Raw genomic sequence first — 25,258 nt, 5'->3', positions numbered from 1 at the left:
TAATTCCTCTCTTTCAGTACTTTGTATGTTTGATTCCACTTTCTGGCTTGTAGAGTTTCTGCTGAGAAGTCTGATGATAACCTAATAGTCTTTTCTTTATATGTTATGTTCTTCTTTTCCCTAGCTGCCTTGAGGATTCTTTCTTTGTCACTGATTTTTGACAATTTTATTATGATGTGCCTTGGGTTGCAGTAAGTCAGCATTCTGTTTGCTTCTTAGATTCGAGGCTCTAACTCTTTCCATAGGCTTGGGAAATTCTCATCAATTATTTGTTCGAATAAGCTCTCCATTCCCTTCTCCCTCTCTTCTTCTAACATACCCATTATTCTTATATTGCTCTTTCTGATGGAGTCAGACAATTCTTGTAGAGCTATCTCAGTTTTTCTTTCATGAATCTCTTTCCTCTTCTCTCTGTAGCATCTCTACTTGCCTGTCTTCAGTGTCACTGATTGTTTCCTCTATCTGGCTTGTTCTATTAGCTAAACTTGCTACCTCAGGCTTCAATTCATATATTGAGTTCTTCATCTTTCTTTTTAAAGTTTCAGTCTCCTTGGTGAGGTATTTGTTTTGTTCATTAATTTGTTTTCTAAGCTTATTAAGTTGCCGATCGCTGTCATCTCGCATCTCATTGAGTATTTTCAGAACTTTAATTTTGAATTCTCTATCATTTAACCCAAGGTTTCCATGTGATTGAGATTTATTTTCTGGAGATATTTTGTTTTCTTTCTGAATTACTTCTCTGTCTTGTGTAACCATGGTATTCGCTTTCTTCTTCCTTGAGAAGAAGTAGTATTGAGAGTGGTATTGTTAAGAACTCTAACAACAGAAACAACTATAAAAATGAAAAATTAAAAGAATGCAATGAAAAATATAAAAATGAACAAAAGCAAACAAAAAAATTGAAAAGAAGACACCACAAAAAATAAGACTAAAATGTATAAAATTTAAGGAAGACAGTATTCAAAAGATAGAGATGGGCCCTGGCTGGTTGGCTCAGTGGTAGAGCGTCGGCCTGGCGTGTGGAAGTCCCGGGTTTGATTCCCAGCCAGGGCACACAGGGGAAGCGCCTGTCTGCTTCTCCACCCCTCCCTCTCTCCTTCCTCTCTCTCTCTTCCCCTCCCGCAGCCAAGGATCCATTGGCGCAAAAGATGGCCTGGGCACTGGGGTGGCTCCTTGGCCTCTGCCCCAGGTGCTAGAGTGGCTCTGGTCACAACAGAGCGACACCCCGGATGGGCAGAGCATCGCCCCCTGGTGGGCGTGCCGGGTGGATCCCGGTTGGGCGCATGCGGGAGTCTGTCTGACTGCCTCCCTGTTTCCAGCTTCAGGAAAAGAAAAAAAAAAGATAGAGATGAAAAGAATAAGAAAAATAAACAGGAAGTAAAAGGAAAAATAAATTTTGGTTTTGAGCTGTATTACAACTTCTGGCTCTGTGAAGTTCCTGGGCTGTCCCCCGCTGAGATGTTGCTGTTGCAATGATGCAGGCAGGGCCATAGTTGTATTGGTGGATGGGGGTGTGTTTTGAGGGCTTTATGGCTTCAGCTTTCTGGTTTTAGCAGTGGCAATCTCAGGCATTCGGATGCTCCTTCCCTAGTCTCTACAGACCTGGGGAACCGGACATGGAGCACCTCTGTTCTTCAGGGGAGAGAGTGGCTCTGGAGAGTCAGCTGTGGGGTTTGTCTCCACCATTCTCCTTACCACGAGGTGAGGGAGGAGGGATCTGGGAGGCCTGGGACAGCACTTTAACTTTCTCTGTCTCTGTCAAGTGCAGGCTGCAGGCAGATTCCAGGAACATGTCCGTGACCCTGTGCTCTGTCGGCTTTGGTTTATGTCCCCTCTGCCCCTCTACCTCACAGCTCCTCCCGGCAGAAGGAGACCCAGTCACCCTGGGTTTCCCTCTCCATACCCTTCCTCCTGCCCATAGTCCAGTAGAAAAGAAAAAAGCCCAGTCACTCCAGGTTTGTCTCCTCTCCTCTCCAGTGTCCACCACGAGTGCGTTTTATCCCCTGCCCCCCTTTCACCCAGTCCTATCTTTAGTCCTTTTGGTGCGTGGATCTTTCAGGAGCACCTGCAAGCCCAGCTAGAGTTTCTTTGCTGCATTATAATTTTTTAATTTGTTGAAATTTCAAGGGAAGAGATCAGGAGTATCTCTAATGCTGCCATTACTCTTAACGTAATCTCCCTTAATTTGTGATTGACTCTTTAAATAAATATGCTGCTTCTTTTTTACCTCTTTTACATGAAGTACACAGATGTCTTCTGGGCATACTGTGGCTGTGATGGGCATTGACTTCACGCTTCGATACTTCTACAAGGTTCTGATGGACTTATTACCAGTTTGTAACCAAGATGGTGGCAACAAAATAAGGTAAGCCGTTCAGGGGCACCATTTCCTTTCTAGCTGCAAAATACAAGGAAAATGACATTGGGTATCCCTTGTTGAATGGCAACCACATTGTCATTGTCATAGTTGGGACCAGAAATTAAATCTGTGGTCAAGGTATTTTAGATTTTTTGTTTGTTTGTTTGTTTTCTAAGATACAGTACTTACCAGTTATGATTTAGACAAACTGACTTGGCTTAAAACAAGGAGAAAAACTGTGGCACAGAATTCTCTGACAGCTCCTGTTTCTTTCAAAGTCAGTCATTAGAGGTTTCCTATATTTTAGGTGCTAGAAAGACCAGAGGGTACTCTTGGGTAGTACTTTTGTTGTTAACTTAGTTATTAAATCAAAGTCTCTGTGAGATGTTTCAGATGCTTAGACTGCTCCTTTTACATTTCCCCAGAAAGAGGCTTATGGAACTAAAAAGTCTTTGCCGCCTGAATTTCAAGAGAACATGTCTGATCAAAGCAAGGGCATTCTTTGATTTAAGGCAGGCCATTTTTAAAAATAGCTTTCTTATTTCAATCTCTTGGCCCATGCTTCATATCACTGCTAAATTTCACATTGGTCCTTGATGGAGAAATAGAGGGTTTATGGCAAATTGTTATGAAGAATGTGGAGTAAAACAGAGCAGAGTGTAGTCTTGATTAGAGCAGTTCTGGCTTTACTTATTTAGTATTTCCATCAGATATATTTTTGTAAGTCAACTGAATGTCATATTTTATATATGTTTATCGAAAGAAGAAATTATATATGGTTTACTTTAAGTGTGTGCCTATAAATATTCAAGGCCACTCTTTTCAGAATCCTCTTCCTCAAAATAAAGAATAAACTTTTTTCTTACACATTCTTGCCAAAGATTTTCGAGTCCATCTTAGTTGGACTGGGTGGTCACATTCTATATGAGCTATGTATGTAGATGATTTCAGAGGCAGATATAATTCTCTCCCCTGAAACTGTATACCAGATAATTCACCACCTCAAGAATAATGTATCTGTCTACCTGACTGCCTGTCATTCTTTATTTTATCAATGAATATTTTTTGAGAACCTGAGGTAAGTATACGGATACAATTTGTTCAGGCTCGCAAGATAAAAGCTCTCTGAAAGCACAAAAAAGAGCTCAGATAACTTGAGGGTTGTCATTTGCCTTGGTTCAGGTGCTTCATAATGGAGGACAGGGGTTATCTGGTGGCACACCCAACCCTCATTGACCCCAAAGGACACGCACCTGTGGAACAACAGCACATAACCCACAAGGTATTTGTTGCAAAGCTGGTAGCTGAGTTTTCCCACAGCCTGCAGCTCATTAATTACATGGCGTGTGTCTTCTGCTTGGACTTGTTAGGAGCCCCTGGTAGCAAATGATATCCTGAACCACCCCAACTTTGTAAAGAAAAACTTGTGCAACAGCTTCAGTGACAGAACAGTCCAGAGGTTTTATAAATTCAACACTAGCCTTGTGGTAAGTTGATTCCTTAATATTCTCCTATCCTTTCCCGTTACAGAATATAAAATAGAATAATGTTCCTGTCTGTTTACTTTTGGCTCTTTCACTGAGTTAGAATGATAGAATGCTGGGACCTCAGTCCAGCTCCCTAGAATGACAGTTGTGGAATATAAAGCCCAGAGTAGAGAAGTGACTGTTTTAAGTTCTCACACTTGGTGTTTTGTGTTTTGTTTATTTAAAGACACCAAATGTTTGCTGTAGTCTGCTTCTCCTCTCTTGTATAAATATATGTGACAACATGTGCTTCTCTCTTCCTATCTTCTGTATATGACTCAAGTCCCCTGAAATTCCTATGGCCAACTTAGGTCAGTTCTTGTTCATCCACCCTGTAAGATAGGAGTTCTCATGTACATCATGCAGAAGTGCTTTTTGCCTGATCAGGCAGTGATGCAGTGGATAGAGAGTTGACTGGGATGCAGGGGACCCAGGTTTGAAACCCTGAGGTCACTGGCTTGAGTGTGGGATCATCAGGCTTGAGTGCAGGTTGCTGGCTTGACCCCAAATGTCACTGGCTTGAGCAAGGGGTCACTCGCTCTGAACTGGAACCCCCCCTGTTAAGGCACATATGAGAAAGCAATCAATGAACAACTAAGGTGCCACAACAAAGAATTGATGCTTCTCATCTTTCTCCCTTCCCTCTCTCTGACTCTGTCCAAAAAAAAGAAAGAAAAAGATAATGATGGGTTAAATGAAAATCCTATACTCAGTCTCATAAAAGCAATTGCAAAAACTGGGGAAATAGAAGAATTTTAAAAATGAATATATTACAAGGTAGTGTGATACAGAGTACAGAGATGTGTTGCAGAATTGGCACCTGAAACCTGTAGAAATATGTTGACCAGTTTCACCCCAATAAATTCAATTAAAAATTTAAAAAATACTGCAATAAATGATGACTATTGTCAATAATAAATACTATGCTTCTTAAGAGAACAAAATATAATTTTGAAAGCAGTGTCTTTGCATAAGGATTTTAAATATCTTTGACCTCTAGCATATTGGTGGGATGCTTGCAGTTTGCCTTTATTCCAGAATAAACTCAAGCAAAGTTAAAAAAAAAAAAGAAAAGATAGTGTGTTTAAAACAAGAAAATTCATTACTCTGGTCAGACCCTCTATCATTCTGAGGAGTGCTCTTTTTAAAGGGGACAAACTTGAGTGTAATCAGAGGAAGGCTGCCAGTTAAGGTTGTCATGGAAGTCTAAATTACCCTGTGTATCTACTATCATTTGTACAGTGGTTTCCTGAGACAATGTCAGGATACTCCAGAAATTTTTCACAAATGCAGATTTTGGTGAAACACAGGGATGGGCAAAAGTAGGTTCCCAGTTGTTACTATGGAAAATAATACAATAATTAATAAACAATAATACAAGAATAAACTCTGTGCTTCACATACTGCTTTTGCCCACCTCTGTATGAATTAGAATAACTCCTTAATGGCATACATTATTCCAACATGGAATTGAAACATTCCTGGGTATTGAAGCTAACGGAATGCAAAGCCTATATCATTGTTTATATTGTAGAGGCAGACATTCTCCAGGCAATAGAAATTCATCTGAGAATCTGAGAAGCCGTTCAGTGCCGTGATTCTCAGTCAGGCTTCTTCTCCTGTGCACATACAGAGGATTTGGGCATGGAAACAAGCATGCATTTAAATAACTGTCCCACTACATACGGCATACATGGAGGAAAAAACTACCACACTCAGTGTTAGAATGGGACCTTTGAATCTTTGATTTTCTAATATGTGACAAATTTGGCAATTCAAGAAACTAGCTGTCACATTTTCTTGTTATAGAATGAAGAAAAATGCTCGCTTTGCGTTGATTGTCTAACCCTTTGAGTAGTGAGTTTTTTCATGCTTGCTGACCCCTGGGAGTGAGTTTTGTTGTTTTTTGGGTTTTTTTCAAAAAATGAAATTAGTTACAGTTTTATTAACTTAAAATCATGTTTCTTTGATAACCAATATATGGAAATAAGAACATACATTTGCCTTATTTTAATGTTGCCTTACACATTTTTTAAGTAAATCGATCGTACTCTGGATGGTCAGGAGGCACGAGGTCGTACATGAATGTTCGTACTACTCAAAGGGTTAAATATTCTGAAAGCAAGACACCAGCCTCTTGAAGAGGCTTTGGTTTTAAAATACTTTTATTACTCTAGGCCCTGGGAGGGTAGCTCATTTAGTTAAGAGTGTCTTCCTAGTACACCAACATTACAGTTTTGATGTGGTCAGGGCACATCCAAGAACCAAGCAATGAATGCATGAATAAGTGGAACAGCAAATCAGTGTTTCTGTCTCTCTCGATTTCCCTCCCCCTCGAAATAGAAATAAATAAATAATTTTATTATTCTAAAATAACAAATGTTTGTTTTCTAAGGGGGCCAAATGCATGTTTTCTGATTATTGAGGTTTGCCCTTGAATAAATTTCAGGATTATTCTTGACCAGAAAGTTGTCATTCATTGCTTCTTGCATTTGTTTTCATTTTATAATATATTATTGTGTTCAAAAGGAAAAAAAACAGATCACAAAAAAACAGCTATGAAAATTTAATGTTTATAAGCATAGATAAAATAAGTGATATATACAAAGCTTACATGGGAATTATCTATAATGGGTTTCTAAATAATTTTTATTTTCCAATTTTTAACAATGACTATGTATGTACTACTTTTGTAGCCAGAGATAAAGTTTTATTGTAAGCTGTTTTCAGCAGCTGGTTGAAGGGCAGTTTTTACCATGGTAGGGCTGCATCTTTGCATTGTTGTCTGTCACTTCTGACACCTCGGTTGTCCACAGGGGGACTTAACAAACCTTGTGCACGGCAGTCACTGTTCTAAATACAGACTGGCGAGGATCCCGGGAACCAATGCATTTGTCGGCATTGTCAATGAAACCTGCGACTCTCTTGCATTCTGTGCTTGTAGTATGGTGGACCGGCTCTGTCTCAACTGTCACCGGTAAAAACGCAGTGGGTCCTATTCTCTGTAATCATGCTGTTGAATATTTTAATGATGCCAGTCAATCTGAAGTGGCATCTGGAAAAGAAACAAAGTGCTGGGTATGTACTGGAGAAAAAAGTAGTCCTGGTTGCAGAAGCATTTAGAGCTGTGTTATTTGCACATCCTTCTCCAAAGAGCAGTGGGTGAGGCCAATTGTGTATTTAAACTTTGGGTCATATGTCCTTGACTATCCCTTTTAAATGTCTCCTTTAATTCAGGTTTTCTTGTTTTGCTTCCCCGTGTTAGGTGTTCAATATATGATATTTTATTGACCCTCTGCATAGTCACTTTCTTTATGCTTTTCAGAATGGAACAAAATGAATGTGAATGTCCCTGTGAGTGCCCTCTAGAGGTCAATGAGTGTACCGGCAACCTCACAAATGCAGAGAACCGGTAAAAAAATATATATGCACTGTATATATATTTAGTCTTGTTTATAGATTTGTTTTGGATTGAGGCATACGAAGGTGATTCATTCTACTGATATAACTGTTCAGTAAGCCAGATTTCAAGCTCCATAGTGCCTTAAAATGAAGTCTACTTCCAGGTTTAAATTTAAATGCTGTGAGAGAATTAACAGTATATGTGCTATATACACAAAATATGAGACTGTTGCAGGCATGACTTGAATGCCTACCATGTGTTGGATATTTTATGCACATTAAGTCACTTGGTTTTCAAATTAACTGTGTGATAAATATGTAGGTATCTTTCATACACAAATGCTCAACCATAACATACATAGCATTATTTATATTAGTGGAAAAAAAATAAAGACCAATTTTAAAAATTCTGGTAAGACCTTTCACCCTTCTCTATAACTTAAAAAAAAAGAACGTTGTATGCGTGCATATTGATACAGTTGACCCTAGAAGGAGACATGAGCAGTGACCACCCCACCCTGCACACACGCACAGTGGAAAATCTGTGTACAACTTTTGACTTCCCAGAAACCTAGCTGTTCCTTGATATATGTAGGGGATTGGTTCCAGGATCCCCCATGGATACCCAAATCCACAGATGCTCAAGTTCACTAGATAAAATGGCATAGAACAATACATAGAGTTAACCCCCTGCATCTGTGGACCCCCAAGCATGGATCAGAGACAAGACCAATATTTACTGGGGGGGGGGAAATTGTCTATCAATGGACCTGTGTAGTTCAAACCTATGCTGTTCAACAGTCACCTGTATGTGTTTATTTAGGCATTGAAAAAAATGTCTGAAAGGACCTCCATTAAACGGTCAACCATGGCTACCTCTGAAAAGTAAGATTTAGAATGATGAGTGAGTGAGGAGAGGTAACATCTGCTTTTGATTATATGTATGCATTCTTATTTTGTTGAATATTTATGATCTTCTAATTTTTTTACATTATCTCTTTTGTGCATAAAGATGAACAAAGTGAAGTGAAGCTCAGGATAGTTAAGGGATTGGCTCAAGATTTTATGTAGCTAAGTAGCAAAGCCAGGCTTCAAATCTAGATCTGTCTGACCCCGCAGGGGCCACGGACGTGATAAGCTTGGCATGTACATGGCCCTAACCTCCAGATTTGCTCCTGCATAGAAACCCGAGCTGCGAGGTCCATCAGGAGCCAGTGACATACACAGCTACCAACCCGGGCCTGCAAGATGCTCTTCACCAGTGCGTCAACAGCAGGTGCAGTCAGAGGATGGAAAGTGGGTAAGCGGAGCCCAGCACTTGCTTTACATCAACGTGGTGGTTTGGGGAGCAGACCTTAGAAAGTTGAGTGACCAGCAGCCTGACTGAGCTTTTCCTGATGATATTTATCACTCTGCTTCTTGCTGTTTTAAAAAGTAGTATCTATTTTTTCATACCCAAATGTGCAATCGATAAGCCTTTAATCTAACTTCAGGTTTCAGCTTGTCCAGTTTTCACTTGTAAACAGCGACATGGCATTTGTACTGTATGTTACAAACCAGTGGGAAAGTTATTCTTGAGACAGGATGTGAAAATGAGTGAGTGAGGGTACGTGGCATGAAGAAGCGAGGGGCAGGAACCCATGGGCTTCAGAACCAGAAGCCAGCAGTCAAGGCTCTCATTGAAGCTTCTCAGTTTCCTTTCTTCAAAAGCACATACGCTTCCTGGTAGTTATGAGAACTGAACATTGTGTGTCCCCTGCTCCCCTCTGCTCCTCCTCCATAGGGTGTTTGGGACTCGCCAGTAGTATGGCAGTAGTGGCTGTGGTAACCTAAATGGTGGAGTGATTCATTTATTACATATATTGATACATAACTGCAGGTTACACTTGATGAAACACAGTTAGAGGGTAGAAAGGGCAGCCAATTCTACTTTTGATGTAAATTTTAGCAAAGGAATAGTACGGGCATCAGATAAATTGAGATGTTCTACAGTTACCCAAAGTCAGTTAAGTTTGAGAAACCCTGCATACATTCTCCTAGAGAGTTATAGTACATTTAACTCATTAAAAGCTCTAAGAAATTGACAGCAAGAAAATCTGTTCAACTTACCTAGTATTTACCAAAATTATGTGGTCATATTTTTTCCTTCCTTTTTTATTTTTATTTTTTAAATAACCATACATTTGGGTGATATTAGGCCAAAGTCTAACAAATGTTGGGGCTGTTTGGTCTTTTAAGGTGATTTTGAATAATCCTGCACTCATCCATGCTGTGTGGATTTCATGGTTTGATTCATGAAGAGCAGTTTTTCTTTCTTTCATTTCCAAGTTGTTGAGGGACATAAAGCAGCCAGCCCCTGGCAGATTGTTGCTGTTCTCATTTTAAAAGGAAAGGAAACTGATGCCCAAGGAGTTACAGCAGTAGTCAGTAGTGGACCCCTGGAGGGCGGCCCGATGCCCACACCCACGTGCTCCCCCTGCCCAACACTGCTTTCCGGAACACTCAGCATCCTCTTTCTGGCAGGGACTGTTTTGGTGTGCTGGACTGTGAATGGTGCATGGTGGACAGCGACGGAAAGACTCACCTAGACAAATCCTACTGTGCGCCCCAGAAAGAATGCTTCGGGGGGATTGTGGGAGCCAAAAGTCCCTACGTTGATGACATGGGAGCAATAGGTATGTTTGTTGGGAACCCATAACTGATTCTTGAATACACATTTTTCTGTCTACTTACTAGAACAGAAACCTTAAAATGATCCTCTATGTCCCTGGTTCCTTTGCCTATAGTTTTCAGTTACAAAACCAAGGCAGATAACTGCCTTCAAATCTAGGGCCACAGGTTCTGTGCAGAGCGAGTAGTCAGCTGTCCTGGAAATTTTGCAAGCCTGGAATTCATGCCCATAAAGCTTGTTCTGAGAAATGGCAGGCCTGATTTCGTATGGCTGGACCCTAGGGTTTGTTTGAATGTGAGTCGCAGCTATCAAAAGCGCAGCACCCGTGACAGGCAGAGTGACTGCTGCACATCTGTTTCCTGTGGCAGCTGTCCCTCACAACTTTTGCAAAGCTAGACATCTTGTGGCTACAAATCATCATTTAGGGCTTTGGGGTCAACAGAATCCATAAATACCTAGTGCAGCTGGAGTGGCTTAGGGTGGGGGACAGGGACACTGTAGGAAAGAAAGCCTCTGGGATCAGGCCTCAGAATCTCAAAAATACCACCTGCTATCTCACAGTGAGATTTTTCTCAGTGTCTTTCTGGAGTAAGCGCAGACTCCTGAAGCTTAGCTGGCAGGTGAGGCCAGTATCTCATACTTTAGTTAACACCTCGATTACTAACATCTCCCCACGGCAGCCTGCCTGCAGAAGAAAAGCTCCAGTGTGAGGAAGGCTTCTGTGCTCGCATATGACTACTGGACCAGGTTAGCACATAGTAGAAGTGACCTTGCTCTCAGAAGTCACTCTCTATACCCACCTGCAGATTTCTGTCTAAAAAGTGCAAATGGTGTTTTAAAGGGAACCTGAAAGCTTTAAAATGTGGTCTTTTTTAGCGAATATTGATGATACCTGGTGCCGTTTCTTTCCGAAAAGTCAGTCACAGGACTCCCAAAGAGGCCCCCATTGTCCTCGCCTCCCTGCCTCTCTTCCAAGAGTGGCCCACTCCCAGGGAGCTGGGCTCTTAGCACCGCCCGTCATGTACTTAAGTGGTTCTGATCTACTCACTCGTTTTACCACATCTTGCTAATTGATGTTCTTGCTCTGCGGAGCAATTAGCGTTTAATGTGAGAACCAGGAATTCAGTGAAGTCACTGCTCCTACATTCTGGTAGGTCTTCTTGGAGGAGGAATTTGAGGCTTAAAGTGGCTCTTCTTCACCATACCCCTTCCTGCTCTGTCCCTTCCCATCTAACCCCCATCCCCACCTCCTCCTACCACACTTGGGAAGTTGTTACAAGGGGCATCGATCTCTTCTCTTTCATGAAGGTGATGAGGTGGTCACATTGAACATGATTAAAAGTGCCCCCGTGGGTCCCGTGGCTGGAGGCATCATGGGATGTATCATGGTCCTGGTCCTCGCTGTGTACGCTTACCGCCATCAGATCCATCGCCGGAGCCATCAGCACATGTCTCCTCTGGCTGCCCAAGGTGAGCTCCGCATGAACCTAGAGCTCCTCTAAGAGGCAGCAGCCTTCCTTAGGTGGTTTCAAGGCTGCGAGGAGGGTGGCCAACTGTGTGTGCCTCTCAGCAGTTATAAGAACAGTGCTGCGTTTTCAGCTTTTCTAGAGTGGATTTGGAAGTACCAAAAGCCTGCTTTCCTCCTTGAGCCCCTGCTGATTTTCTAGGGAATTCCTGGCTCCTCTCTCTCCTGACACAGCCTTCGGCCGCCGCAGCCTGACCCTGGAGCAGGCCAGCCGGGGAACTGGGATGCCGAGTGGGAAACCGTCTTCTTCGCTCGGCTCAGATGTATTGCCCTTTGCTGTTCAAAAAACATTGGCAAACCAAAGACACCCCGGGTACTGTTGGCAAGAACATGAATCATTCTGTTGCAGCTGTAAATAGATATTTTATTATGTATTGTGAATGAACACACATTCAAAGAGACAGCAGCATCTCTTTAAACAGGGTAGGTAAATGAAGCCAAGGACAAAACGATTGGTCTGTAACCATGACCTCCATACCAGGAGTTAAATGTGGTACCTGTGTTCCTTTGCAAGGGACAAAACCGTTTATTGCCTTACCCCCTCCTTCCTCAACGCTCCCAGGGACATCCTAATCTGAGCTGTGTGGAGGTGAGCATTCAGCATTCTTCCTGGACCGGGTCAGGAGCCACTGAGCTCACCCCCACAGCAGTAAAGACAGATGTTGGCATGTTTCACTGTAGCTGCAGTCTTGATGGGGGCTTCGTGATGCTGCCTGATTGAGTAACAGGGCCACTCGCGAAGCTCTCTCCCCTTGGTAAGATTTGGTTAGACTGAGGATGGCTGCCGTCCAGTGTTACCTTGTGCCTGACCTTGTACAAGATCGTGTAATACCATTTTATCAACACAGTCAGCTGCGGTCTGAGACCCCTTCCTTCTGTTACGGGTTCTTCAGCAGAGTTGTCTGTCAGCTTCTTTTCTCCTCTTTCTTCAGAAACCAGTGTAAGGTTGGATGGTTCGCTTATTCTTCTCCTGATCCCTGCTCTCTCCTCCCTAGCAAAAAAAAGGGGGGGGGGAGAGTGGGTATCAGGTCATTCTTTTCCAAGATAGGATTCATTCTGGATGGAATACTGTCACCCAGCCATCGGACAAGCACGCTACAGGGTATTAAAGCAGTTGATTTTGTTTGATTAAATAGTCATGTTTCTCTCTTTTTAACGATGGGCAGAAATGTCAGTGCGTATGTCCAACCTGGAGAATGACCGAGATGAGAGGGACGATGACAGCCACGAGGACCGGGGTATCAGTGAGTATCCGTGGCCTCCCCTGCACCAGGTGTCAGCAGCAGGCTGATCCAGAATAAATGTTCCTTTTTATATCTTTTTGGCTTGTATTAAAATTTAAGAAGCTTTGGCTGACCTGTGGTGGCTCAGTGCATAAAGCGTTGACTTGGAACATTGAGTCACCAGTTCAAAACCCTGGGCTTGTCCAGTCAAGGCACATATGAGTGTTGATGCTTCCTGCTCCTCCCCTTTCTCTCCCTCGGTCACTCTCTCTCCTCTCTAAAAAAATGAATAAATAAATAAATTTAAGAAGCTTTGGCATGATGGGGTCTTTTCCCGCCACGTTCAATAGGAGTAAGTGTAGGTGTTTGCTTTGTTTTTAGAAAGTCTCAAAAGGTTTCATGATGTCCTTTTTTGAATTCAAGTGTTTTGGCCTAAGACACCTCACCCTTCCTTTTCTTTCTCCTCCTCATTACTATCCAGCATAGTATTTTAGAAAAGGAGCCATCAAGTATGCATTTTAAAAATCCCTAATATATATAACTTGGGGCAAGGGGCATTCCTTTATCAAAAGGAGTTCCATTTGTGTTGACATACCATGGCCTTCAGCTGCTTAGAGCATATCTTCTGGATGCATGTTGGAGATCTGTTGTTAAGGACTCTCCTTGCCCCAGTTCTAAAACCTGCTTCCCCTAGAATTCTTTTTAAATTCCCTATCCTAGCTCTCCACAGAATAACCCTTATGTGTGAATGAGCCCTGCTCGAGGAAAAGGTACTTATAGAATAAGGATACTGGCGTAAGAGCGACTCACCAACCCTCCTTGCCTCCCACAGTCAGCAATACCCGGTTTATAGCTGCAGTTATTGAACGGCACGCTCACAGTCCGGAAAGAAGGCGTCGCTACTGGGGTCGATCAGGAACCGAAAGCGATCACGGTAAGGTCTAGCTTCCTGTATGCGAGGGCCTGAGGAGCCTGGTGGACTCCTGTGGGCCAGTGCTCAGACCGGCTCTTCTCTCTCTTTATGTTCTGTGCTCAAGTAAATTATTTTGACATCATTTTCCAAAAAGACACATTCCAACATGACACTTTTATAAGAGCCCAAGGGAAGTTCTGCTTATGTCTCAGTACTCCCGGGCACAAGTGAGATGACCTCTGGGCACACAGGTGGCTTCCTAGGGCTCCTCCAAGAATAAGGATTCGGATGGTCTAAATGACACCTGCTCACCACCCCACGTGGTTCTCGGTACATTGGCAGCCTCATAGGTCGTACTCACTGGCGTCGTCCAGGGCTCTCCCAGGAGGGTACTTTTGGAACGTGGCAAGAGTCCATGCTGTCTTCTGGCGTTCTCCGCACTGACCGTGAGCCTTGGGAGGCTTGGGGGCAGTTTCATTAATGAGACGGCATTTGCACTGGGCCTTACAGGATGAGGAAAGAAAGTTAAGAGCAGAGGGACTAGCGTGTACAATCACGGAGTTTGTGTGAAACAGTGAGTGGTCTTCAATCTCTTTTACACTTGGGGATGGGTGAAAATAGTTGAATTATATCAGGGACCACTAAGACAGAAATCACTCCAAGCATAAGCAAATTTGACTAAGATCATTGGGTCTGTAATCTTCATTCAACATCAGGGTGGTTAACTCTTTTTGGGCATGAAATTTCTGGCCGGCTGGTCCATGGACCAGCAGCTGAAAAACACTGGTATGAAGTACCTGTAGGATGCTCAGGAGGGCTCCGGCTGAACTGTGAGAAGGTGCTGCATGCCAAATGAACTATGAATTATAAATTCCACGTGCTGTACCAAAGCTGTGTGTGCTTGGCCGCCGCATTGCTGCTCACCTTCCCAGTCTCCCTGTGGCTGGTCACAGAGAAGAGCAGATGGGTCCTGCTGAGTGTCACTGCCACTCAAAATATAATGGGACTGGTAGGACTTCCCCTGTAATTGTAAAATCTTTTTGTTTTTTATGTAGCTGTTTGATTTTCCAGAAATATTTACTTTTTTCCCCAGAATCGGGTTTTTTAATGCATAAATAATACATTTATGCCTTTTTTTTTTTTTTTGCATTTTTTTTTTTTTTTTTTCATTTTTCTGAAGCTGGAAACAGGGAGAGACAGTCAGACAGACTCCTGCATGCGCCCGACCGGGATCCACCCGGCACGCCCACCAGGGGGCGACGCTCTGCCCATCCTGGGCGTCGCCATGTTGCGACCCTCCTGGGTGTCGCCATGTTGTGACCAGAGCCACTCTAGCGCCTGGGGCAGAGGCCACAGAGCCATCCCCAGCGCCCGGGCCATCTTTGCTCCAATGGAGCCTTGGCTGCGGGAGGGGAAGAGAGAGACAGAGAGGAAGGCGCGGCGGAGGGGTGGAGAAGCAAATGGGCGCTTCTCCTATGTGCCCTGGCCGGGAATCGAACCCGGGTCCTCCGCACGCTAGGCCGACGCTCTACCGCTGAGCCAACCGGCCAGGGCCTACATTTATGCCTTTTGACTCTGCTTTCTCCATATCTGCCATGAAAAGAAAAAAACCCAAAAAAACTATAGCTTCAAACAAAGTGCTCCCACACCTGTGCTAAAAAATGCAGGAGTGGATGTTCGTCAAAGCAGCCCGTGTGGCCTTCTTTCTACACAGCAGCCGGTACTTAGACTCCTTTAGAAAATAGAAGCTAAAGCTCTGATTGTAAATTGGAGACTGTTCATTTGAGTTTTGAATGACATTGTTCCCACCAACTAAATAGAAACGTTGGGTTTCTACAGAGAGTCAAAGCAGAACTTCAGTTTTTCAATTTCTTTGACTTTCTGCCTTTTTCCCCTAAAAACCTTTGAACATTAATGAATGCATTCTGCCAGGCAGTGCTGTGCCTCTTCTCCTCTGAATAATAAAACAGGTTTGAGGCTACTTAAGTTCAACAGAAATAATTTCTTATTCAGCAGAAATACTCAGTTCTCTTCTCTCCCTCTCTCCCTACCTCCTTTCCTCTCCTCCTCGCCCTCCTCTCCCCTTCTCTCTCCCTTCCCCTTTCTCTCTTCCCCCTCTCCCTTTCTTTCCTTTTTTCTCTCTCCTCTCCCCCTTCTCCTTCCTCTCTCCCTCCTCTCCATTTCCTCTCTCCTTTCCCTCCCTCCCTCCCTTCCCTCTTTCTCCCTCAATAGAAATTTCTTCAGTATAAATTGGAATGCTGAGTGATAGTGAAGATGTCCCATTAGCTCTCCCATTGTCTTTGTAAAAATGGCACATGAAACAACAGCTTAGATAAAAGGAATAGTGCAGTGTCAGTATCTGAAAGCCATGGAATCTAGCTAAGGGCTTGTTTTCTTTCATTTTTCACAGTAATTGGATCCCTGTTATCCCCAAGGAATAAAAAATACTTTCTCATGAAGACAGTGCAATACTAAAAGTGGAAGACATTGACATTCCACATAATTCCAGATGTACTACAAAATCAATAGCATTTAACTGCCTGTTGTCGTATCCCTGAACCCATGTGGTGGGTCACTAAAATTGGTGGCATCAAGTTAATGTCCCTGTGATGCTTAGAGCAGCGGTCCCCAACCCCCGGGCCGTGGACTGGTACCAGTCCGTGGGCCTTTGGTACCGGTCCTCAGAGAAAGAATAAATAACTTACATTATTTTGGTTTTATTTATATTTAAGTCTGAACAATGTTTTATTTTTTTTAAATGACCAGATTCCCTCTGTTACGTCCACTTAAGACTCGCTCTTGACACTTGTCTTGGTCATGTGATACATTTATCTGTCCCACCCTAAAGGCCGGTCCATGAAAATATTTTCTGACATTTAAACCAGTCCGTGGCCCAAAAAAGGTTGGGGACCATTGGCCTAGAGGATAAGCCATATGTACACATTAAAACAAGGATCTAATCTATGTTTTGTCAGCATGTTTCTGGCTCATCGGTGTATTCTCCTGTGTGGTGGCTGTGTTGGTTTCTCTTTGCTAGGCACAGGGGAGGGAGGGAGGGGAGGAGAGGGGAGAGGTCAGGTAGGTGAGGCGTCCTTGACATAGAAGAGTTTATAGGAGAGGGTCAAACAAAGCTTACCTGGAATCTCAACTCTCCTCCTCTTTACAAGTTGTGAGACCTTAATGAAAGTACTTTGAACCTCAAGTTCCCTCCTTATTAAAACAGGATTAGAATTCTTCCTCAGTAAAATTGTTGTGAGGATTAAATAATGGGTGGCAGACATGAGCTCAGGGTTGACCTCCCTACCCTCCTACCCACTCTGCCCTTGAGGAATTTACAGTCTAGGAGGAAACAGGGAATGAATGCATGCATTCATAAGACGAGTAAGAGACCAAACAGGACAGCTTCCGGAAAGGAGTGGAACAGAGGAGATGGGGCGATAGTCCTTTTTATCTGCAGGGAAATCATGAAAGGTCCAGGGGAAAGTGGCATGTGCTGGCTCTTGAACAGGTAGGGTTGTAGGACCATCGTTTTTTCATGTGACCTTATTTCCACAAGAGTTTTGGGTTCTTATACATGAAAGGAAACTCAAAAAAATAACATAGTTCAAAATATAAATACCAGACATACTAGACTTTTTTGGTATGGTTCAGACTTGTGATGTTCCTAGAATTAAAATTAAATGTTATGCCTGACCTGTGGTGGCACAGTGGATAAAGCGTCAACCTGGAATGCTGAGGTCGCCAGTTCAAAACCCTGGGCTTCCCTGGTCAAGGCACATATGGGAGTTGATGCTTCCTGCTCCTCTTCCCCTTCTCTCTCTCTCTCTCTCTCTCTGTCTCTCTCTCCTCTAAAATGAATAAATAAATAAAAATAATTTAAAAATATATTTTAAAAAATTGTTACAGGCTAAACTTGGAAACTTTCAGGCTGCATTTTTAATTTAGAAATATTTAATATGGCCAACAGTTTTGTATTTCAAAGGAATATACTTTTAATTTTTTTATCTTCAAAAGAAAACTATATTCAGAATAAGAATGGTTTTTGAAAAATAGAACCATTTCTGTCCATACTCTAAGGCAGGGGTCTCAAACTCACGGCCCGCCGAACAATTTTGTGCGGCCCGCAGACTAATCCACGAAGTTCAAAATATTTTGGATAAAATTAAGTAAGCCTAGGGGCCTACTTGTATTTTTCATTTCTTTAGCATCCTAGCTAGATATTAGCTTAGTTAACAGCAGTTGTGATGCGAACTACAGTTTCTGGTCGTTTTGTGACACTGAAAAGTGTTGCGTAACAGTTGCCTTTTGTAGACCTAGTGCGGCTGGCCGAACGGCTGTGATCTTGCTCTGCAGCCCACATGCTGAGTTGAGTTTGAGACCCCTGCTCTAAGGCCACCTAGAATGATTATTTTCAGCACTCAACTGTTACTGTCACTAGAGAAGGTTAAAAATAGTTGCTACCTATCTATACTTTTAATTACATATCTGCTTTGCCTGTTATTATTCTGGAAAATATCGTGCTCTGTCTAATCATTTATTGGCTTATTTTTAGGTTGAAAACCACCAATATATATTTGAACCTGTTTTGGTTGCCATCTCATTAGAAACTTGATGCATATGTATATTGAAGCAACATTTTTTTTCTTGGTAAGAGGGGAATTTCCCCCCAGTGAAGCAAATTCCGAAAGATTCCAAAGGCAAATGCTGAACCTTGAAAACCTGGTCAAAAAACTGCTCAGTGCAGCAGGAGACCATTTTTAGAGGTGCAGATATTGGCCTGCAGTTATTCTCTGTGACCACAAGGTGGTGATTGAGTCCCCAGAGAGACCTAACAATCCCTAACCATCAAAACGTTTCTTAGAAACCATGAGCTAAATATATAATATCATGAATGTGAACATGAATTAGCAGCTCCTGTGGGGGCGTGTAAATGAGCAGAGACGGAGGGCTGCCCAGGAGTATTTGAAGCAAAGATAAAGATGGCCTAGCTCCAAAGGTTGGCCAAAAATAGTCAACACATATACTGACCTTTTAGTAAAACCATGTGTTCTACTTTAGACTCTTCTATGTAGAGCATTCGGTGGTTTAAGCCAATATAGCACTTCACCACCCCTTTTCCTACTAAATCCTTGAGGGCCACATTGTCACCTCCTCAAGAATTGTTAGCCAAGCCTGACCAGGCGGTGGCACAGTGGATAGAGCATTGGACTGGGATGCAGAAGACCCAGGTTCGAGACCCCGAGGTTGCCAGCTTGAGCGTGGGCTCATCTGGTTTGAGCAAAAGCTCACCAGCTTGAGCCCAAGGTCACTGGCTCAAGCAAGGGGTCACTTGGTCTGCTGAAGGCCCACGGTCAAGGCACATATGAGAAAGCAATCAATGAACAACTAAGGTGTTGCAAAGCGCAACGAAAAACTAATGATTGATGCCTCTCATCTCTCCATTTCTGTCTGTCTGTCCCTGCCTATCCCTCTCTCTGACTCTCTGTCTCTGAAAAAAAAAACAACAACAAAGAATTAACCAAGCTAATTGGGTTTGGTATACTTTAGGTCTCTGTTTTAGCACCTGTTTCTCCTTGACTGTGGGCGTCTCAGGAGCTGGGACCTCCCTTACCCCATATTCTGTTGAACCCCTACCCTGGCACCCAGAAGCCACTTGCTAACAGCAGGCACACATATCACTGTACTCTTTTGCCCTGACTTCTCCACATCTGTGACCCATAGACTCAAAATCAAGGTGTGCAAAAACAAAAATCCTTTTCTTCCGAGACTCAGAATTTCTGAGTCTCCCTTTCTTATCATCCCGACTCCCAAGTCACGGTTCTCTGTAGGTAGGTACCCTTTGCCCCCCGCCCCCCATCTAATTACTTACCAACTTCGCGTTTCCACCCTTGAGATATTTTTAATATCTGTCCAGCTCCGTACCCTTAGTTTGAATTCTTTATCTCTCATCTGGCTATTGCAATAACCTTCTGACTGCCCCGCTCCCTTTTTATATTCATCTTCCAAACTGCTGTTAGAACGCTCTTTTTAAAACACAGAAATGATTCTGTCATATTTGGGGCAGGGGTGTATTTTACATTGTATTGCCTCTTCATTTTCTATGCTTTGGCATGGCCTTTATAATCTGACTTGAGCTCACCTTTCTGCCTTCCGCCTGCCCAATTCTCCAGCTACCTGCTTGCTTTTATCCTAGCCACATGGAGCAGGAATGGCCTTAGGTTTCCACACCTCTGTGGCTGTGCTCACCTCTTCTTTTTGTTCAGATCCACTTACCCAAGTCTTCTTCATCCATGTAAGTCCAACTAAAATAGGAGTTCTGTGATGCATTCACATTCCCCCAGCCAGAAGCGGTTATTCCATGTTCTGGATTTTAATTATCCCTCAGTTATGGCATTTACTAATACCTGCATTAAAGTGAGCCTAGCACAGGGATAGTCAACCTTTTTATACCTACCGCCCACTTTTGTTATCTCTGTTAGTAGTAAAATTTTCTAACCGCCCACCGGTTCCACAGTAATGGTGATTTATAAAGTAGGGAAGTAACTTTACTTTATAAAATTTATAAAGCAGAGTTATAGCAAGTTAAAGCATATAATTATAATTACTTACCAAGTACTTTATGTCGGATTTTCGCTGTTTGGCAGAATAAATCTTTATAAAACAACTTACTATAGTTAAATCTATCTTTTTATTTATACTTTGGTTGCTCCGCTACCACCCACCATGAAAGCTGGAACGCCCACTAGTGGGCAGTAGGGACCAGGTTGACTACCACTGGCTTAGTGTTATGAAAATCTGTCTCATACTTGGTTGTGAAATCTTTAAGGAAAAGAGGTGGCTCTTATTCATGTTTTATAGTCTTACCCCTCCAGCCCCAGGATGGTCTTCAACAACTGAATCATTTGGTTGAGCTATGTTTGTACTGGTTTTGTTTCTGAAGCACTAGTTTTTGAACTCATTGTACAAGGACCAGGTTTTCATCTTGGTGTCTCCTGTGGCGGGCAGCATGATGTCTTGTACATAGTAGATGCCCAATAAATATTTGTTGCATTGGACTGACTTAACTAATTCTGTCATTTGGGAAATGTTTCATTGAGGATAGAGAATTGTCTTTCTCATTTCTGCGCGGAGCATACACTTACAACCACCAGCTGTTCCTGCTTGGATGTCTGCAAGCACGTCAGTTTTGCAGCCACAGATGTGATTAGCACCACCCGTGGGTGAGCGCTGATTGATGCTGACTGGAGATGCAGCAGAAGTATTAATGAGCTGTCACGTCTCAAAAACTTTAGAGGGGATTTTTGCAATATTTAAAAACATGCCAGGGTTCTTGGAATGGAATCCTTTGATCAGCAAGGGCATTTTCTTTTGAAACATGTATTACTTAGAATACCAAAGAAATTAATTTTCCAATGCATTGAGCCAGTTTCCACAGAGAATAGTTGAGTCCTTTGCTGGTTTGGTATGGGGGTAGGTAGAGTGGGCATTTCATTAGGTCGTGGAGTTCCAGGCGGGTTCGTTCATGTCTGATCATCGCTTCCCTCACCTATGAAATGGATGTTAAAATATATGCCTTGTCATTCAGGAGTTACAGGGCATCAGTGCCTGCCCTGGCGCAGGTGGGCAGGTAACAGTGGCACTTGTTTTTGTTCCTACTATTGTGTCACATTCGGGCATTTTGAAGCCCAGCTTTGCCCACCAGCCCCCAACTGAGCTGAGACCAGTTAGAGTCTTTTTCTTGAAGCTGCTCCCCCCCCCCCTTTTTTTTCCTTTAAAATAAAAAAGTCTTCATCTGCTCACAAGTAAAAGTGTGGGAGGAGCCTGACCTGTGGTGGTGCAGTGGATAAAGCGTCGACCTGGAAATGCTGAGGTCGCCGGTTTGAAACCCTGGGCTTGCCTGGTCAAGGCACATATGGGAGTTGATGCTTCCAGCTCCTCCCCCCCCTTCTCTCTCTTTGTCTTTCCTCTCTCTCTCTCTCTCTGTCTCTCCCTCTCCTCTCTAAAATGAATAAAAAAATAATGTGGGAGAATTCCCCAAATGTCCCTGGTGGTTGTCTGTGGATCCAATGGGGCGTGAGGTATTTGTAGTGTTTATTTTGTTGATTTAGGGAAAGGTTCTTGTATATATATTTTTTCTTATCTAGACTTTATTGGTTGTCTGAAATGAGTAGGTATATCTTATGTATGTGTTTTAAGAAAAAGAAAACAGTCAACAAAAAGATCTCTTTAAAAATTAAGTCGCCTCACCATTTGCTGACAGCCTGCATACGTTTGCATCTGTGTAGCGCAAAGGTAGGAACAGCTCCTACTGCCCCAGAAATCTTAGGTGACATCTCCTTCCTGTGTCTGGAAGCTCTCAGCGGCTCGTTTGTTTTGTTCACGTTCTAGGTTACAGTACGATGAGCCCACAGGAAGACAGCGAAAACCCTCCGGGCAACAATGACCCCTTGTCAGCGGGGGTTGATGTGGGGAACCACGATGAGGACTTGGACCTGGACACCCCGCCTCAGACCGCAGCCCTGCTAAGTAACAAGTTCCATCACTACCGTTTGCACCACCCCACGCTCCACCACAGCCACCACCTGCAGGCGGCGGTGACAGTCCACACTGTGGATGCGGAATGCTAACAGTCCCCTGCTCTCTGTGAAGAGATGGGATCTGGGAGCTACAGAACGTTCTGGAGGGAAAAAAGAACCAGTGTGAAATCCACAGCAAGAAACCCCTCATCCAGAGTGGGGCTTTGTCCAGAGTGGTCATACTCTCATTTCCTGCCTGTTTAATATGTTTGAAAATGAGAAAAGGGGCAAAATCACACTTGAGAGGGCGCCAGGCTGGTTTTGGAACGGAGGGGGACATTAGCCTGATAAATGAACCTGCCATGGTCCAACGTAATGGAACAGAAGGCAAACCTCCAAACAGAGACAAAACTTATAAATGAAACATTGGGAACCTTCGTTAAGCTGAGCCAGAGGAATGTTCCGAGGACGCAGAAGCAGTCGGCCCTCCTTAACTGGAAGAGAGAAAAACATGCCCAGCCCGAGACTGGGAATGCGGTACGTCTGGACGGACATGTGCGCTCTGAAGATTTCACTTCGTCTCTTAGCGGTGCCTAGATACCAGGGTTGCTGTATGAGACTCGTGTTAAGCTCTAAATGATGCATCTCAGAATTTCTAAGTAAAGGATTATTTTTCTACTATTTATTGAACTTTCAAACATTCTCAAACTTGAGGGGGGGAGGAAACACCTGAGGAATGTCCAGCAAGGATCCCTAGCTGTTTTGTGTGTAATGAAATGGTTCTTTGACTGAGGAGTTCTATTTCTTATTTAACTGCTCTCGTCCCACTGCCCCACTCCACAAAATGGGAAAATGAAGAAATCCTTCTCTCTCGACTTGTTTACGTACATTTTCTTTAGAACATCATTTCATGGCTACACACCTTTATTTGTAATGCAGTACGGCGTTCTTTCTCTGTGCTTGACAGCGGTGGGGAGGGGCGAACAAATCCAAGAAGCTTCTAAAGAAATTTTTTTAACACATTCCCACTCCCCTTAAAATGCTTGTCTTAGGTTTCTACTAAACCTGAAATTACAACCCCAGCCTTCCAGCTGAGGGACGATTGTATTTATTCTCTTTGTTTCAGAGACCAGAAATTAGAAAACGTCCTATTTTGATTCTTGAGAGTATTGAACACATAAAGGAAGAAGTTTTTAAAATTCAAAATTTTGATTGTGTATTAAAGATTTCTTTTGAAATCATAGTTCAAAGCTGCTGCCAGTTACCCAAGACTTATCCACCAAACTGCTTTGTGATGTATACAGAGATTAATCAAGTCGGGCTAATACAACATGGCATTGTAATGTTAAGGTAGTGTTCTAATTACAGTGATGTATTTTTAGATTCACATGTTGTGATTCCAGTATGTTATAAAGACATTCTTGCACCATGTGTGTGTGGTAAATCTCCATTTATATGTAGTTGGAAAAAAATTCACTGAGTAATGTTTTAATGATAGGGTATTATGATATAATGTAAAAAAAAAAATGGTTCTTCAGCAGTACAGGAGGTAAAGTATGTGTGCTATCAGGAAACCCTTCCGTACTGTGTATAAAATTGCAGTCTAGTGGAATAAACTGTATGAATGGACAGTTGTGGTGGCTATAGTGATTTGTTAAAGTACCATCGCTTGTCTCAAGTCAAATTATATTCACTTGGTAACCTAGCAAATCAGTTGCCAAACCGAAAGTAGACTTCCGTTCAGGGCTGCAGTCAGCTTCAGGAGCTCTCTGACCATCTTGAATTTGCTAAGAAATTTAGAAATGTAATGGGATAAAATGAAAAGAAAGCATTTAGATGTCCTCCTTCCTGAACATCTAAATTCATGTCGTTAATAATGAATTAATGGTTATTCTCTATAACTGCTGGAGAGAACCCTCGGCTTTCTTGTCTTCCTGGAAAATAAAACCTCTCCATGGGGCAACTGGGGTTTTTCCCTAAAGCTAAGACCCTTTGTGTTAAGACTCTAGTTTCTTGATACGGGTGGGGGACAGAACTTGGTGTTTTCAAGAAAATAATCACAAAACTTAGAGCTTCTAAATAAAAAATGTTACAGCCTACTCAAATATATAACAGAAATGTACTTTTGTGTCTTCTGTGATGTCTATCCTCTATCCTGTACTTTTTAGGGGAAACAATTGAATTATTATGCCTGAATAAGTAAACATAACTGTTTTACACTTTCTGGAGAGGAGGAGACCCAGGTTTGTGAAGTTTAGACTGAAGTTTTGATTTTCTAAGTTACCTTTTGTCTTCTTACCTAAGTGTTACATACAACGTTGTTTAAACATTTGTTGTTCATGTTGTTGTTATTTAGAAGGAAAAATGCATTTTGGGAAACTTTTTATTGTGGTGACCAGTAGTATTGGTCCTTTGGCTCCCCCATACCATGGCCTTGTTAAACTCCAGTCTTCCCTGAAATCCTGGAGGAGGTCCTATCAGTGCCTGGATTTCATTCACTATGGCCTCTCCATGCCTATAACCAGCACTACCTGTCAGTGACAGGAAGCACCAAGAGCCAAGGTGGGGGGAACGATTTGATGGGACGCTTGAATCTATGTAAACGCAATAAATTAAAATCAATTAAAGAATAAGTAAAAGAAAAAGAAAGAAAGATAATATAAATAATAAAAGGCAATAAATACATATCTATGAACAATTTTTTTTAATAAAGAGCTAGGGCTGTTCCAGGTCGTGTTATATAGCTAGAAAGTTTTCCCATCTGTGGCCCATACCAGTGGGGTTCATTCAGACCCATCTAGTTCTTGTGGTCTCTATTTATCTGCTTCTCAAAAATGCTTATTTTAGACATTTGGGGAAATACAAGTTTTTCTCTGTCTCTCTCTTGATTTATTTTGAATGCTCAACTAAAACTTCATTAATATTTTTATTTGACAAGCTTTGTCACATTTACTCAGACAGGTTTGTTTTGCATGTCTGAGCGACTGGTATATGTGGAAAGAGACCCTGGAAAATCACTTAGCGATGGACTTCTCTTGTGATTACATTTTTTAATGTCTATCTGGTAGAATGATCAGAACAGCCCAGCCCAGTCTCATCGGTGCCTTTTTGGTCTCTTTCTGA

The 25,258-nt window shown here is 42.6% G+C and overlaps 1 protein-coding gene across 1 annotated transcript in view; it reads left to right on the top strand.

The window, feature by feature from the left end:
* Positions 1-24,813, top strand: part of CACHD1 (cache domain containing 1) — a 265,693-nt gene extending 240,880 nt beyond the window's left edge. The window contains exons 17-27 of the mRNA XM_066268985.1: positions 2,243-2,365; positions 3,542-3,641; positions 3,730-3,846; positions 6,702-6,862; positions 7,211-7,297; positions 8,471-8,587; positions 9,811-9,962; positions 11,267-11,428; positions 12,650-12,727; positions 13,539-13,640; positions 22,008-24,813. Coding sequence (XP_066125082.1) covers positions 2,243-2,365; positions 3,542-3,641; positions 3,730-3,846; positions 6,702-6,862; positions 7,211-7,297; positions 8,471-8,587; positions 9,811-9,962; positions 11,267-11,428; positions 12,650-12,727; positions 13,539-13,640; positions 22,008-22,246 — 1,438 coding nt within the window. The 3' untranslated portion in view covers positions 22,247-24,813. The remainder of the gene's footprint in view (positions 1-2,242; positions 2,366-3,541; positions 3,642-3,729; positions 3,847-6,701; positions 6,863-7,210; positions 7,298-8,470; positions 8,588-9,810; positions 9,963-11,266; positions 11,429-12,649; positions 12,728-13,538; positions 13,641-22,007) is intronic.
* Positions 24,814-25,258: the final 445 nt, after the last annotated feature.

Source organism: Saccopteryx bilineata, chromosome 3 (assembly GCF_036850765.1).
Source record: "Saccopteryx bilineata isolate mSacBil1 chromosome 3, mSacBil1_pri_phased_curated, whole genome shotgun sequence".
Lineage (NCBI taxonomy): Eukaryota > Metazoa > Chordata > Mammalia > Chiroptera > Emballonuridae > Saccopteryx > Saccopteryx bilineata.
Note: the sequence above shows the minus strand (reverse complement) of the source record. Positions and strands in the feature narration are given on the sequence as shown.